The sequence below is a fragment of the Salvelinus namaycush genome, chromosome 3, assembly GCF_016432855.1.
Source record: "Salvelinus namaycush isolate Seneca chromosome 3, SaNama_1.0, whole genome shotgun sequence".
NCBI lineage: Eukaryota > Metazoa > Chordata > Actinopteri > Salmoniformes > Salmonidae > Salvelinus > Salvelinus namaycush.
This window is the reverse complement of record NC_052309.1, coordinates 9,770,379-9,782,717: the sequence shown is the minus strand read 5'-3', so window position 1 is coordinate 9,782,717 and position 12,339 is coordinate 9,770,379. Positions and strand designations below refer to the sequence as shown.

Here is a 12,339-nt window from a genome sequence, read left to right as displayed (position 1 = left end):
GTGTGTGTTACGCAGATGAGCACATGCATGTATGTCTGTGTATGCCTGCCCACACATGACTGTGTGTGTGTGTGGGCACAGTGGAGCGGCGCTGCGGATCCTTCTGGACTGGCTCTGAACTGTGTTTGTGTTGGCTCCATCCCAGGCCTTCATTACTCCTCCTGAGATACAGCCCTGGGTTCAGTCCCAAAAGGCACCCTTTTCCCTATAGGGCCCTGGTCAAAAGTAGTGCACTATGTAGGGAATAAGGTTCCATTTGGGACGTAACCCTGGCCTCAGGACTATTTACAGCTTCACTGTTCCACCGTGGCGTGCAAGATAAAAATCCTCTCCTCTCCGCGCAGAAGAGCTGGAGAGATGGAGACAGCCCCCCTGTCATGTACTCCGTTGTTTGTTGAAACTCCTGCCGATTCATCGTTTTCTCTCAGTGGGGAGAGTTAGAATTCCAAAAACTTCTCAGCCAAGCCGAGGGTCAAGAGAGAGTGCTTCTACATGTCCATCTTCCACTTACTCTCTCCCTCATCCCCTCCTCCCCCTCTTCTCTCCTCCCTTTCTCGCCATGGCTTCTCTCTATTCTCTTACCTCCTCTTACAGTATCTTAGGATGCCTCTTCTTCATTTTCATGTCTACTAGTCAATGCAAACCTTCTTAAGTCGTTGTTAAAGCCACTTTGCTATTGTCTATCCTTATAAACTAGTTCCCACACATATATAGAATCAAAGCTCAGTGTGAGAACTTTAGTTGTCAGCGCTACATGTTTGCTATATGTTTGCGCAGTTGCCCAATACCCAATTCCCATTCATTTTGTCCGATGTCATTTTAATGCAGTTGTGTGTGGTTTCCAGGAGGTATATGGAGGCATTCCTCTTTACTGCGCTCATCTAAACAGGTTTAGTTGAAAGGAACGCGTTACGACGCAGCGCAGCTCGGCTCCTCCGGTGGTTCCTATCTGACTGCTAGCTCAGCCTGCTAGGGTTTCCTACACATGTCAAGGTGGGTTAGTCTTTCCCCCCGTCTCCGCTTGCTGAGGCCTTGGTGGGCTATCAGTCACACCGCCGGCCGGGCCTAGGCCAACTCCCTCCCCTAAGTGGCTGCCCCAACCCTGGCTCCCCTAACCCTCCCTCCCCTAACCCTGGCTCCTCTAACCCTCCCTCCCCTAACCCTGGCTCCTCTAACCCTGGCTCCTCTAACCTTGGCTCCCCTAACGCTCCCTCCCCTAACCCTGGCTCCCCTAACCCTCCGTCCTCTAACCCTGGCTCCTCTAACCCTGGCTCCCCTAACTCTCCCTCCCCTAACCCTGGCTCCTCTAACCCTGGCTCCCCTAACCCTCCCTCCCCTAACCCTGGCTCCTCTAACCCTGGCTCCTCTAACCCTGGCTCCTCTAACCCTGGCTCCTCTAACCCTCCCTCCCCTAACCCTGGCTCCTCTAACCCTGGCTCCTCTAACCCTGGCTCCTCTAACCCTCCCTCCTCTAACCCTGGCTCCTCTAACCCTCCCTCCCCTAACCCTGGCTCCTCTAACCCTCCCTCCCCTAACCCTGGCTCCTCTAACCCTGGCTCCTCTAACCCTGGCTCCTCTAACCCTGGCTCCTCCAACCCTGGCTCCTCTAACCCTGGCTCCTCTAACCCTGGCTCCCCAAACCCTCCCTCCTCTAACCCTGGCTCCTCTAACCCTCCCTCCCATAACCCTGGCTCCCCTAACCCTGGCTCCTCTAACCCTCCCTCCCCTAACCCTGGCTCCTCTAACCCTGGCTCCTCTAACCCTGGCTCCTCTAACCCTTGCTCCTCTAACCCTGGCTCCTCTAACCCTGGCTCCTCTACCCCTACCTCCTCTAACCCTGGCTCCTCTAACCTTGGCTCCTCTAACCCTCCCTCCTCCAACCCTGGCTCCCCTAACCCTGGCTCCCCTAACCCTCCCTCCTCTAACCCTGGCTCCTCTAACCCTGGCTCCTCTAACCCTCCCTCCTCTAACCCTGGCTCCTCTAACCCTGGCTCCTCTAACCCTGGCTCCTCTAACCCTCCCTCCCCTAACCCTGGCTCCTCTAACCCTGGCTCCCCTAACTCTCCCTCCCCTAACCCTCCCTCCTCTAACCCTGGCTCCTCTAACCCTGGCTCCCCAAACCCTCCCTCCTCTAACCCTGGCTCCTCTAACCCTCCCGCCCCTAACCCTGGCTCCCCAAACCCTCCCTCCTCTAACCCTGGCTCCTCTAACCCTGGCTCCTCTAACCCTCCCTCCTCTAACCCTGGCTCCTCTAACCCTGGCTCCTCTAACCCTGCCTCCCCTAACCCTGGCTCCTCTAACCCTGGCTCCTCTAACCCTGGCTCCTCTAACCCTCCCTCCTCCAACCCTGGCTCCTCTAACCCTCCCTCCTCTAACCCTGGCTCCTCTAACCCTGGCTCCTCTAACCCTGGCTCCTCTAACCCTCCCTCCTCTAACCCTGGCTCCTCTACCCCTACCTCCTCTAACCCTGGCTCCTCTAACCTTGGCTCCTCTAACCCTCCCTCCTCCAACCCTGGCTCCCCTAACCCTGGCTCCCCTAACCCTCCCTCCTCTAACCCTGGCTCCCCTAACCCTGGCTCCCCTAACCCTCCCTCCTCTAACCCTGGCTCCTCTAACCCTCCCTCCTCTAACCCTGGCTCCTCTAACCCTCCCTCCCCTAACCCTGGCTCCTCTAACCATGGCTCCTCTAACCTTCCACATCACTTTCCCTCCATCTCCTCTCTCTCTTCTTCTCCTTCTCTCTTGTCTTTAGTTGCTCCCTGGAGGCTTTCTCTCAACTGTCACCTTTCATCCTCTTCCCTATGACCTATGACCTTTGTCTAAACACAAGGCAATAGATTTCCTCCTAATACTGGCCACAGGAACACCTTGATGCTCTTTCATCAGGGCTGGAACCAACAGTTAAGAAATAGCACCACATGCCTGAGCATGTTGTTACATTACAGCCTAATTCTAAAATTGATTACATAGTTTTTTCCCCTAAATAATCTACACACAATAACCCATAATGACAAGGCAAAAACAGGTTTTTAGAAATGTATTAAACATAAAAAACTGAAATTTCACATTTAATTATTTTTTGTTTGTTTGTTCATTTTACTTTTATTTAACTTGGCAAGTCAATTAAGAACAAATTGTTATATACAATGACGGCCTACCCCGGCCAAACCTGGACGACGCTGGGCCAATTGTGTGCCGCCCTATGGAACTCCCAATCACGGCCGGATGTGATACAGCCTGGAATCGAACCTGGGACTGTAGTGACGCCTCTTAGACCATGCGCCACTCAGGAGTATTCAGACCCTTTACTCAGTACTTTGTTGAAGCACCTTTGGCAGCGATTACAGCATTGAGTCTATATATATTTATCTCATCTCATTGCTTAAATGTATGCATAAATAAGACCTTATAGATGCCAAGTCTTGGTCATGATATGGTTTCAGTATGACGCTACAAGCTTGGCACACCTGTATTTGGGGAGTTTCCCATTCTTCTCTGCAGATCCTCTCAAGCTCTATCAGGTTGGATGGGGAGTGTCGCTGTACAGCTATTTTCAGGTCTCTCCAGAGATGTTCGATAGGGTTCAAGTCCGGGCTCTGGCTGTGCCACTCAAGGACATTCAGAGACGAGTCCCGAAGCCACTCCTGCGTTGTCTTGGCTGTGTGCTTTGGGTTGTTGTCTTGTTGAAAGGTGAACCTTCACCCCAGTCTGAGGCTCTGGGATCTCTTTGTACTTTGCTCCGTTCATCTTTCCCTCGATCCTGACTAGTCTCCCAGTCCTTGCCGCTGAAAAACCTCCCCACAGCATGATGCTGCCACCACCATGCTTCACCGTAGGGATGGTGCCAGGTTTCCTCCAGACGTGACACTTGACATTCAGGCCAAAGAGTTCAATCTTGGTTTCATCAGACCAGAGAATCTTGTTTCTCATGGTCTGAGAGTCTTTAGATGCCTTTTGGCAAACTCCAAGCGGCTGTCATGTGCCTTTTACTGAGGAGTGGCTTCCGTCTGGCCACTCTACCATAAAGGCCTGCTGCAGAGATGGTTTTTCTTCTGGAAGGTTCTCCCATCTCCACAGAGGAACTCTAGAACTCTGTCAGAGTGACCATCGGGTTCTTGGTCACCTCCCTGACCTTCTACCCCAATTGCTCAGTTTGGCCGGGTAACCAGCTCTAGGAAGAGTCTTGGTGGTTCCAAACATTTTCCATTTAAAATTGATGGAGGCCACTGTGTTCTTGGGGACTTTCAATGCTGCAGATATTTTTTGGTACTCTTCCCCAGATCTGTGCCTCGACACAATCCTGTCTCTGAGCTTTACGGACAATTCCTTTGACCTTATGGCTTGGTTTTTGCTCTGTCAACTGTGAGATCTTATATAGATAGGTGTGTGCCCTTCCAAATCATGTCCAATCAATTGAATTTACCACAGGTGGACTCCAATCAAGTTGTAGAAACAGCTCATGGATGATCAATGGAAACAGGATGCACCTGAGCTCAATTTCGAGTCTCCTAGCAAAGGTCTGAAAACTTATGTAAGTAAGGTATTTCATTTTTTTTCTTCTAAAAACCTGTTTTCACATTGTCATTATGGGGTATATAGTATGTAGATTGCTGAGGATTTATTTATTTTTTAATAATTTTTTTAATTTAAAATGTTTTAATTTTATAATAAGGCCGTAACGTAACAAAATGTGGAAAAAGTCAAGGGGTCTCAATACTTTCCGAAGGCACTGTATACTTTCACCATGACCAGAGTTTTCATACCACTCTGTGTGTCTGAGAACTATTACAGAGAGGGACCTTGTTGAAAACAGAGTCACACCTTGTCACGGTGTTTCCTCTGTCAGGCTAGTCTGTGCTGTGTTGTTGTTCAGGTACTCGGTGAGAGAGAGACAGTCCAGGCCAGGGCACCAGTCCACAGCCATCTACAGCTTCAACCTGCCCACAGTGTGTTCCAAATGGCACCCTATTCCCCATATAGTGCACTACTTTTGATCAGAGGCCTGTCGTCTCTGGTCAAAAGTAGTGCACTAAATAGGGAATAGTGTGCAATTTAGGACGTATCCATAGACAAATAATCCCAGCACTTTCACGTTTGCCTTGCCTGTTAGTGTCCCACGTGGAGCCTGTACACAACCCAATTACAACACCACTGCTTAATTGTGATCTGCCAGTCAGTTTGTGAGTCAAAACTAAAATAACTTTTTGCAAAGAATAATAAACAGGAAAAGGATTTTTCGTGGGAGGAAACCTTTAGTTTACTGTATGACATGTTTCTTAATAGTACTAAAGTGTTCTGTGTTCTTTAGATAAACAGTTGGGAGTTTTGCATTCTGGGGCATGGAAGAATGCAGAGTTTCTCTGCCCCTTACACACACATGTCAGCAATTTGGCCGCCTTGTGTATTTTGGATGTAAAAAAAAACCTGCAGCATTTCAAAGTAAACGAAAGAAGGAAAGTCTTATCCGCCTGGCAGCTGTGTTCGGCACCAAATTGCTTTCAGCTGATGCACTGCAGCTCAAACTTGCTTGGGTAATGTCAAGTGATGCATTGCAATACTGAGAAAACAACACAGACAAAAAAATAATGAGGAAAGAAACGGTGGAAAGTTCCTATGCTTGTCCGGGCAAACCTCCCTACTCACCACCCAAAACCTCCAAACCCCCAACCTTCACCCACGTCCTCCTCAGGTGTCTGAAGAAGAGGATCACGGTACCTAAGATACGATCCATTGCCAGGTCATCATTGTAAATAACAATTTGTTCTATACTGACTCTCCTGGTTAAATAAAGGTTCATAATAATAAAGGGTTCATTAAATATCAAATTCACCTCTTGCAAAAATCAACTACTAATCAATCTTCTCATCAGATCCTTAGTAAGGGTTTGATACACAGAACAGCTGTTAAGCCCACTGCACATTGTGCCCTCAGGCAACAGAAAACCTTTTTGCCCCTCACACCTCCCCCATATGAATAAAAATAAATAAATCCTACAGATGATAATATGTGATGATGACATGTCTGTAGACAATCCAATGAGGTGCAGAAGTTGGTTTGATCATATATCAGTTGGAGGAAGGAACTTCTTTCAGGAAGCAGAGCGACGTGAGCACATGGTGTGAGCGGAGAGTAAGATACATTTCATTATTTTGCCTGTTTGAATAGAGATAACTTGACAATACAAAATATGTACTTGTGTAGGAACCTCTAAAGAGGAAGAATGTGCCCCAGAAGGAGGTTTGATAGGCAGTGAAATACTAGTTTATGCCCCCTTTATGGCCATTTTGGTATGAATATAGTGCTTGTTTCTACTATAGTTCACTTAATAAATGGTCTGAAAATATCTGATTTTACTTGGTGTTTTAGTCCCTTTATGGCACAGCGTTGCTCTGAGGCACTGAGGCAACCAAAAAATGTCTGGATGTGGCGGGTAAAAGTGATCTTTTAAATTATTGATACATTATCAGAAAGCATATATCTTCCAAAAAATAGGATGGAATATTTTTTTTTACAATGGAAAACCCTAAATGTGTGCAGTAGAGGGTTAACACCTAACTTGATCAGTTATTCTCCATTACAATGCAACAGCCCTGAAGGTGAATTATATGTGTTATATAACTTTTACACACAGCTACATAAGTGATGTGTGTATGACTTCATGGTATTATCTCAACCCTGTAGGCATATATATGTATGTGATCTCTTGACTGATATAATCATGCCTTTCTCTCTTTAACAACAGTTAGGTAACGCCCCAAATGGCACCCTGTTCCCTATAGAGTGCACTACTTTAGACCAGGGTTCACAGGTCTCTGGTAAAGAGTAATGCACTTTGCAGGACTGCCATTTGGAACGCAGTTAGTTCTCTTGCTACAAATCCCCCTCTAAGCACATCTCAATAGGTTACAATCCAAACCTCCAAGTACATCAGTAGATCTTTAACTACCTAAGTGCACCTTTCAACGGCTCGGGGAGTATAATGGACTTGAACCACTAACAGCCGTAAGTTGGATAGTGTGTGCCGTTTTTCATAAATCCTTTTTTTATAAGCTTATATTAACCGTAGTCTTACTGTTACTATGTGCCTTTTTTTTACAGTACTGTTTCCACCGTTAATTACCTGGCCGCTACCAAATGGTACCAAGTGGTGCTACTTGTTTAAAAAAGAAACGAACACAAAGAAAGGGATTCATAGAGTATTACTCTGTTTTTACAATATCAATGTGTCATCTCTAAGTAAATATATGATCATTACTGTACTGTATTTACAATTTCAATATGTCATCTCTAAGTAAATATATGATCATTACTGTACTGTATTTACAATTTCAATATGTCATCTCTAAGTAAATATATGATCATTACTGTACTGTATTTACAATTTCAATATGTCATCTCTAAGTAAATATATGATCATTGCTGTACTGTATTTACAATCTCAATATGTCATCTCTAAGTAAATATATGATCATTGCTGTACCGTATTTACAATCTCAATATGTCATCTCTAAGTAAATATATGATCATTGCTGTACCGTATTTACAATCTCAATATGTCATCTCTAAGTAAATATATGATCATTGCTGTACCGTATTTACAATCTCAATATGTCATCTCTAAGTAAATATATGATCATTGCTGTACCGTAACATAAAGTGCTACCCTGATATGAATTTTGAGATTGTGCTTTTTTGTTGTTGGTGAGGTGAAGACACAAACACTAATATCCGATCAGTCTCTGGAGCGTAGTTCAATGAAGTGGTTACTTCCTGTACAGTCATGGTTATTATGTACAGCTCTGCTGTGGTGGAGCCTAAACATACATACAACCTTGAGCTGTGTCCTCTGTCTGGAGCAAAGCCAAACATACAGAACAGAACATATACACAATACAAACATATTGCACATATTATACTCCTTTAGTTGATGAGAATTACTCTAAAATGCTGACTGAAGCAGAAATATTCCAGCGCGTCTGTTATGTGATGGTAACCTGGTTCCACATTTGTTTGGGTTGTCTCGCCAACTCCTATGGTCATTGTCATACCATAGTATCTTGGCAAGAGAGCGCAAACAGGTCTGGAATCAGGTTAATGTGATGGTTCTCTGTCTGTGTAACCAGGTGACCTGCAGGACTATCCAGTGGCGTGGAACCCCTTCAGTTGCGAGGCAGGGGGACACAACAGGTTCACTACCCTCTGTCACTCTACCATTTTCCCCTCCAGCGTTGCTAGTTTGTTTACATTTTCCTTCTAGGAGAATCTGGAAGTGTTTCGCCAGATCAGCTCGCTGGGAACTATCAGAACGATTCCTTTTTGATATTAACTCTGTGAAGGGTTGTGTCTGAGACGCTGCTGCTCTGGGCCTGGAACCTGGCCGAGCTGCAGAAAGAATAAGCAGACAGAGAAACAGGACGGGACAGGAGGACGGGACAGGAGGACAGGCCAGGAGGTCTGGACAGGAGGACGGGACAGGAGGTCTGGACAGGAGGACGGGACAGGAGGCCTGGACAGGACGGGACAGGAGGACAGGCCAGGAGGTATGGGCAGGAGGAAGGGACAGGAGGTCTGGACAGGAGGACGGGACAGGAGGACAGGCCATGAGGTCTGGACAGGAGTAAGGGGCAGGAGGACGGGACAGGAGGTCTGGACAGGACGGGACAGGAGGACGGGACAGGAGGACAGGCCAGGAGGTCTGGACAGGAGGACGGGACAGGAGGGCGGGACAGGAGGACAGGCCAGGATGTCTGGACAGGAGGAAGGGGCAGGAGGACGGGACAGGAGGAAGGGACAGGAGGTCTGGACAGGAGGACGGGACAGGAGGAAAGGCCAGGAGGTCTGGACAGGAGGAAGGGGCAGGAGGACGGGACAGGAGGAAGGGACAGGAGGTCTGGACAGGAGGTCTGGAAAGGAGGACGGGACAGGAGGACGGGACAGGAGGACGGGGCAGGAGGACAGGCCAGGATGTCTGGACAGGAGGAAGGGGCAGGAGGACGGGACAGGAGGAAGGGACAGGAGGTCTGGACAGGAGGACGGGACAGGAGGACGGGACAGGAGGACAGGCCAGGAGGACGGGCCAGGAGGACGGGACAGGAGGACGGGACAGGAGGACAGGCCAGGAGGTCTGGACAGGAGGACGGGACAGGAGGACAGGCCAGGATGTCTGGACAGGAGGAAGGGGCAGGAGGACGGGACAGGAGGTCTGGACAGGAGGACGGGACAGGAGGACAGGCCAGGAGGTCTGGACAGGAGGAAGGGGCAGGAGGACGGGACAGGAGGAAGGGACAGGAGGTCTGGACAGGAGGACGGGACAGGAGGACAGGCCAGGAGGTCTGGACAGGAGGAAGGGGCAGGAGGACGGGACAGGAGGAAGGGACAGGAGGTCTGGACAGGAGGTCTGGAAAGGAGGACGGGACAGGAGGACGGGGCAGGAGGACAGGCCAGGATGTCTGGACAGGAGGAAGGGGCAGGAGGACGGGACAGGAGGAAGGGACAGGAGGTCTGGACAGGAGGACGGGACAGGAGGACAGGCCAGGAGGTCTGGACAGGAGGAAGGGGCAGGAGGACAGGCCAGGATGTCTGGACAGGAGGAAGGGGCAGGAGGACGGGACAGGAGGACAGGCCAGGATGTCTGGACAGGAGGAAGGGGCAGGAGGACAGGCCAGGAGGAAGGGGCAGGAGGACGGGACAGGAGGTCTGGACAGGAGGACAGGCCATGAGGTCTGGACAGGAGGTCTGGACAGGAGGAAGGGGCAGGAGGACGGGACAGGAGGAAGGGACAGGAGGTCTGGACAGGAGGACGGGACAGGAGGACAGGCCAGGAGGTCTGGACAGGAGGAAGGGGCAGGAGGACGGGACAGGAGGTCTGGACAGGAGGACGGGACAGGAGGACGGGACAGGAGGACGGGACAGGAGGACGGGACAGGAGGAAGGGACAGGAGGACGGGACATTGGGACGGGCCGACTGATCCAGTCCACAGGCTTGGAACTATAGGCCAGGGCTACGTCATATGACCCTGAGATTAGGGCTTCACAAGGCACATTTCCGCTTTTCACACTACTGAGCCGAGTTGAGTCAAGCTGAGCTGTACGTACTGCACTTACCAGACAGTCATTAAATAACCCCTTTCACAACAGTGACCCAACCCACACTGCCCTGGCCTGACTTGGTTGTTTTGCCTTTCACCTTGTCTTTTTCAGCATGGTTTCAGCAGCTACCGTATGGTGGATGTTCAGTTCAGCTCGGCTTGGTTTGGTTTGGCAGAGTTCAGCAGCGTGAAGAGTGTACAAGGTACATTCAGTCCTTCTCTAATCGCTTCTTAGTTCAAGTATGTGCTTCAGGACAGAGGCAGTTAGCCAGGTCATCCAGGACTGTGTTATCTCAAAGGAATTTATGTTTTGAGGCATTGTGTTTGTGACAGCGCTGCTACCGCCATTGGGGGGTATGGTTTATAGCAGGCACTTCGTCAAGGGTCAAAGGTCATGGAAGTAGGAGGGAGACTCTTTGACCTCTGTTAATTAGGGGTGATTTGAGTCTCGCTCTGCCACACGCATGGCGGGTGTAGGCTAGCTACCCTAGAGTAACCCCTCCCCTTAGCCTAAAGGAAGGCTAAGGGGAGGGGAGGCACTTCACCTCTCTAACCCAGAGCTCAGTCTCTAATGTTAGCCTTCCTATAACCACTTCACCCCTCTAACCCTCTAACCCAGAGCTCAGTCCCTAATGTTAACCTTCCTATAACCACTTCACCCCTCTAACCCAGAGCTCAGTCCCTAATGTTAGCCTTCCTATAACCACTTCACCTCTGTAACCCTCTAACCCAGAGCTCAGTCCCTAATGTTAGCCTTCCTATAACCACTTCACCCCTCTAACCCAGAGCTCAGTCCCTAATGTTAGCCTTCCTATAACCACTTCACCTCTGTAACCCTCTAACCCAGAGCTCAGTCGCTAATGTTAGCCTTCCTATAACCACTTCACCCCTCTAACCCAGAGCTCAGTCCCTAATGTTAGCCTTCCTATAACCACTTCACCTCTGTAACCCTCTAACCCAGAGCTCAGTCGCTAATGTTAGCCTTCCTATAACCACTTCACCCCTCTAACCCAGAGCTCAGTCCCTAATGTTAGCCTTCCTATAACCACTTCACCTCTGTAACCCTCTAACCCAGAGCTCAGTCCCTAATGTTAGCCTTCCTATAACCACTTCACCCCTCTAACCCAGAGCTCAGTCCCTAATGTTAGCCTTCCTATAACCACTTCACCTCTCTAACCCAGAGCTCAGTCCCTAATGTTAGCCTTCCTATAACCACTTCACCTCTGTAACCCTCTAACCCAGAGCTCAGTCCCTAATGTTAGCCTTCCTATAACCACTTCACCCCTCTAACCCAGAGCTCAGTCCCTAATGTTAGCCTTCCTATAACCACTTCACCTCTGTAACCCTCTAACCCAGAGCTCAGTCCCTAATGTTAACCTTCCTATAACCACTTCACCTCTCTAACCCTCTAACCCAGAGCTCAGTCCCTAATGTTAACCTTCCTATAACCACTTCACCTCTCTAACCCTCTAACCCAGAGCTCAGTCATTAATGGAAACCTATTTCCTATATACACTGAGTGTATGAAACATTAGGCACCCTATATACACTGAGTGTATGAAACATTAGGCACCATATTCCCTATATACGCTGAGTGTATGAAACATTAGGCACCCTATCCCCTATATACGCTGAGTGTATGAAACATTAGGCGCCCTATTCCCTATATACGCTGAGTGTATGAAACATTAGGCACCCTATTCCCTATATACACTGAGTGTATGAAACATTAGGAACACCCTAATATTGCATTTCACCTCCTTTGCCCTCAGAACAGCCTCAATGTGTTGGGGCATGAACTCTACAAGGTGTCGAAAGCGTTCCACAGGGATGCTGGCCCATGTTGACTCCAACGCTTCCTACAGTTGTGTCAAGTTGGCTGGATGTTCTTTGGCTGGTGGACCAGTCTTGATACACTTGGGAAACTGTTGAGCATGAAAAGCCCAGCACCGTTGCAGTTCTAGACACACTCAAACCGGTGTGCCTGGCACCCACTATCATACCCCTTTCAAAGGCACATAAATATTTTGTCTTGCCCATTCACCCTCTGAATAGAACACATACCCAATCCATGTGTCCATTGTCTCAAGGATTAAAAATCCTCCTATAACCTGTCTCCTCGCCTTCGTCTAAACTGATTGAAGTGGATTTAACAGGTGACATCAATACGGGATCATTGCTTTCACCTGGATTCACCTGGTCAGCCTATTGCATTGAAAGAGCCGGTGTTCCTAATGTTTTGTACACTCAA

The 12,339-nt window shown here is 48.8% G+C and overlaps 1 protein-coding gene across 1 annotated transcript; it reads left to right on the top strand.

The window, feature by feature from the left end:
* Positions 1-985: 985 nt before the first annotated feature.
* Positions 986-9,994, top strand: LOC120044781 (collagen alpha-1(III) chain-like). The gene is made up of 4 exons (XM_038989455.1): positions 986-993; positions 1,089-2,680; positions 8,124-8,234; positions 8,337-9,994. Exons 1-4 carry the CDS (start codon positions 986-988, stop codon positions 9,992-9,994), a joined length of 3,369 nt encoding a protein of 1,122 aa, XP_038845383.1.
* The last annotated feature ends 2,345 nt before the right edge of the window (positions 9,995-12,339 follow it).

Excerpts from the sequence above, each read along its gene's own strand:
- LOC120044781 (XM_038989455.1), top strand. Across the intron at positions 2,681-8,123 it reads CCCTGGCTCCTCTAACCATG|GTGACCTGCAGGACTATCCA; the intron begins GCTCCTCTAACC and ends CTGTGTAACCAG. Across the intron at positions 8,235-8,336 it reads TTTCCCCTCCAGCGTTGCTA|GGTTGTGTCTGAGACGCTGC; the intron begins GTTTGTTTACAT and ends AACTCTGTGAAG.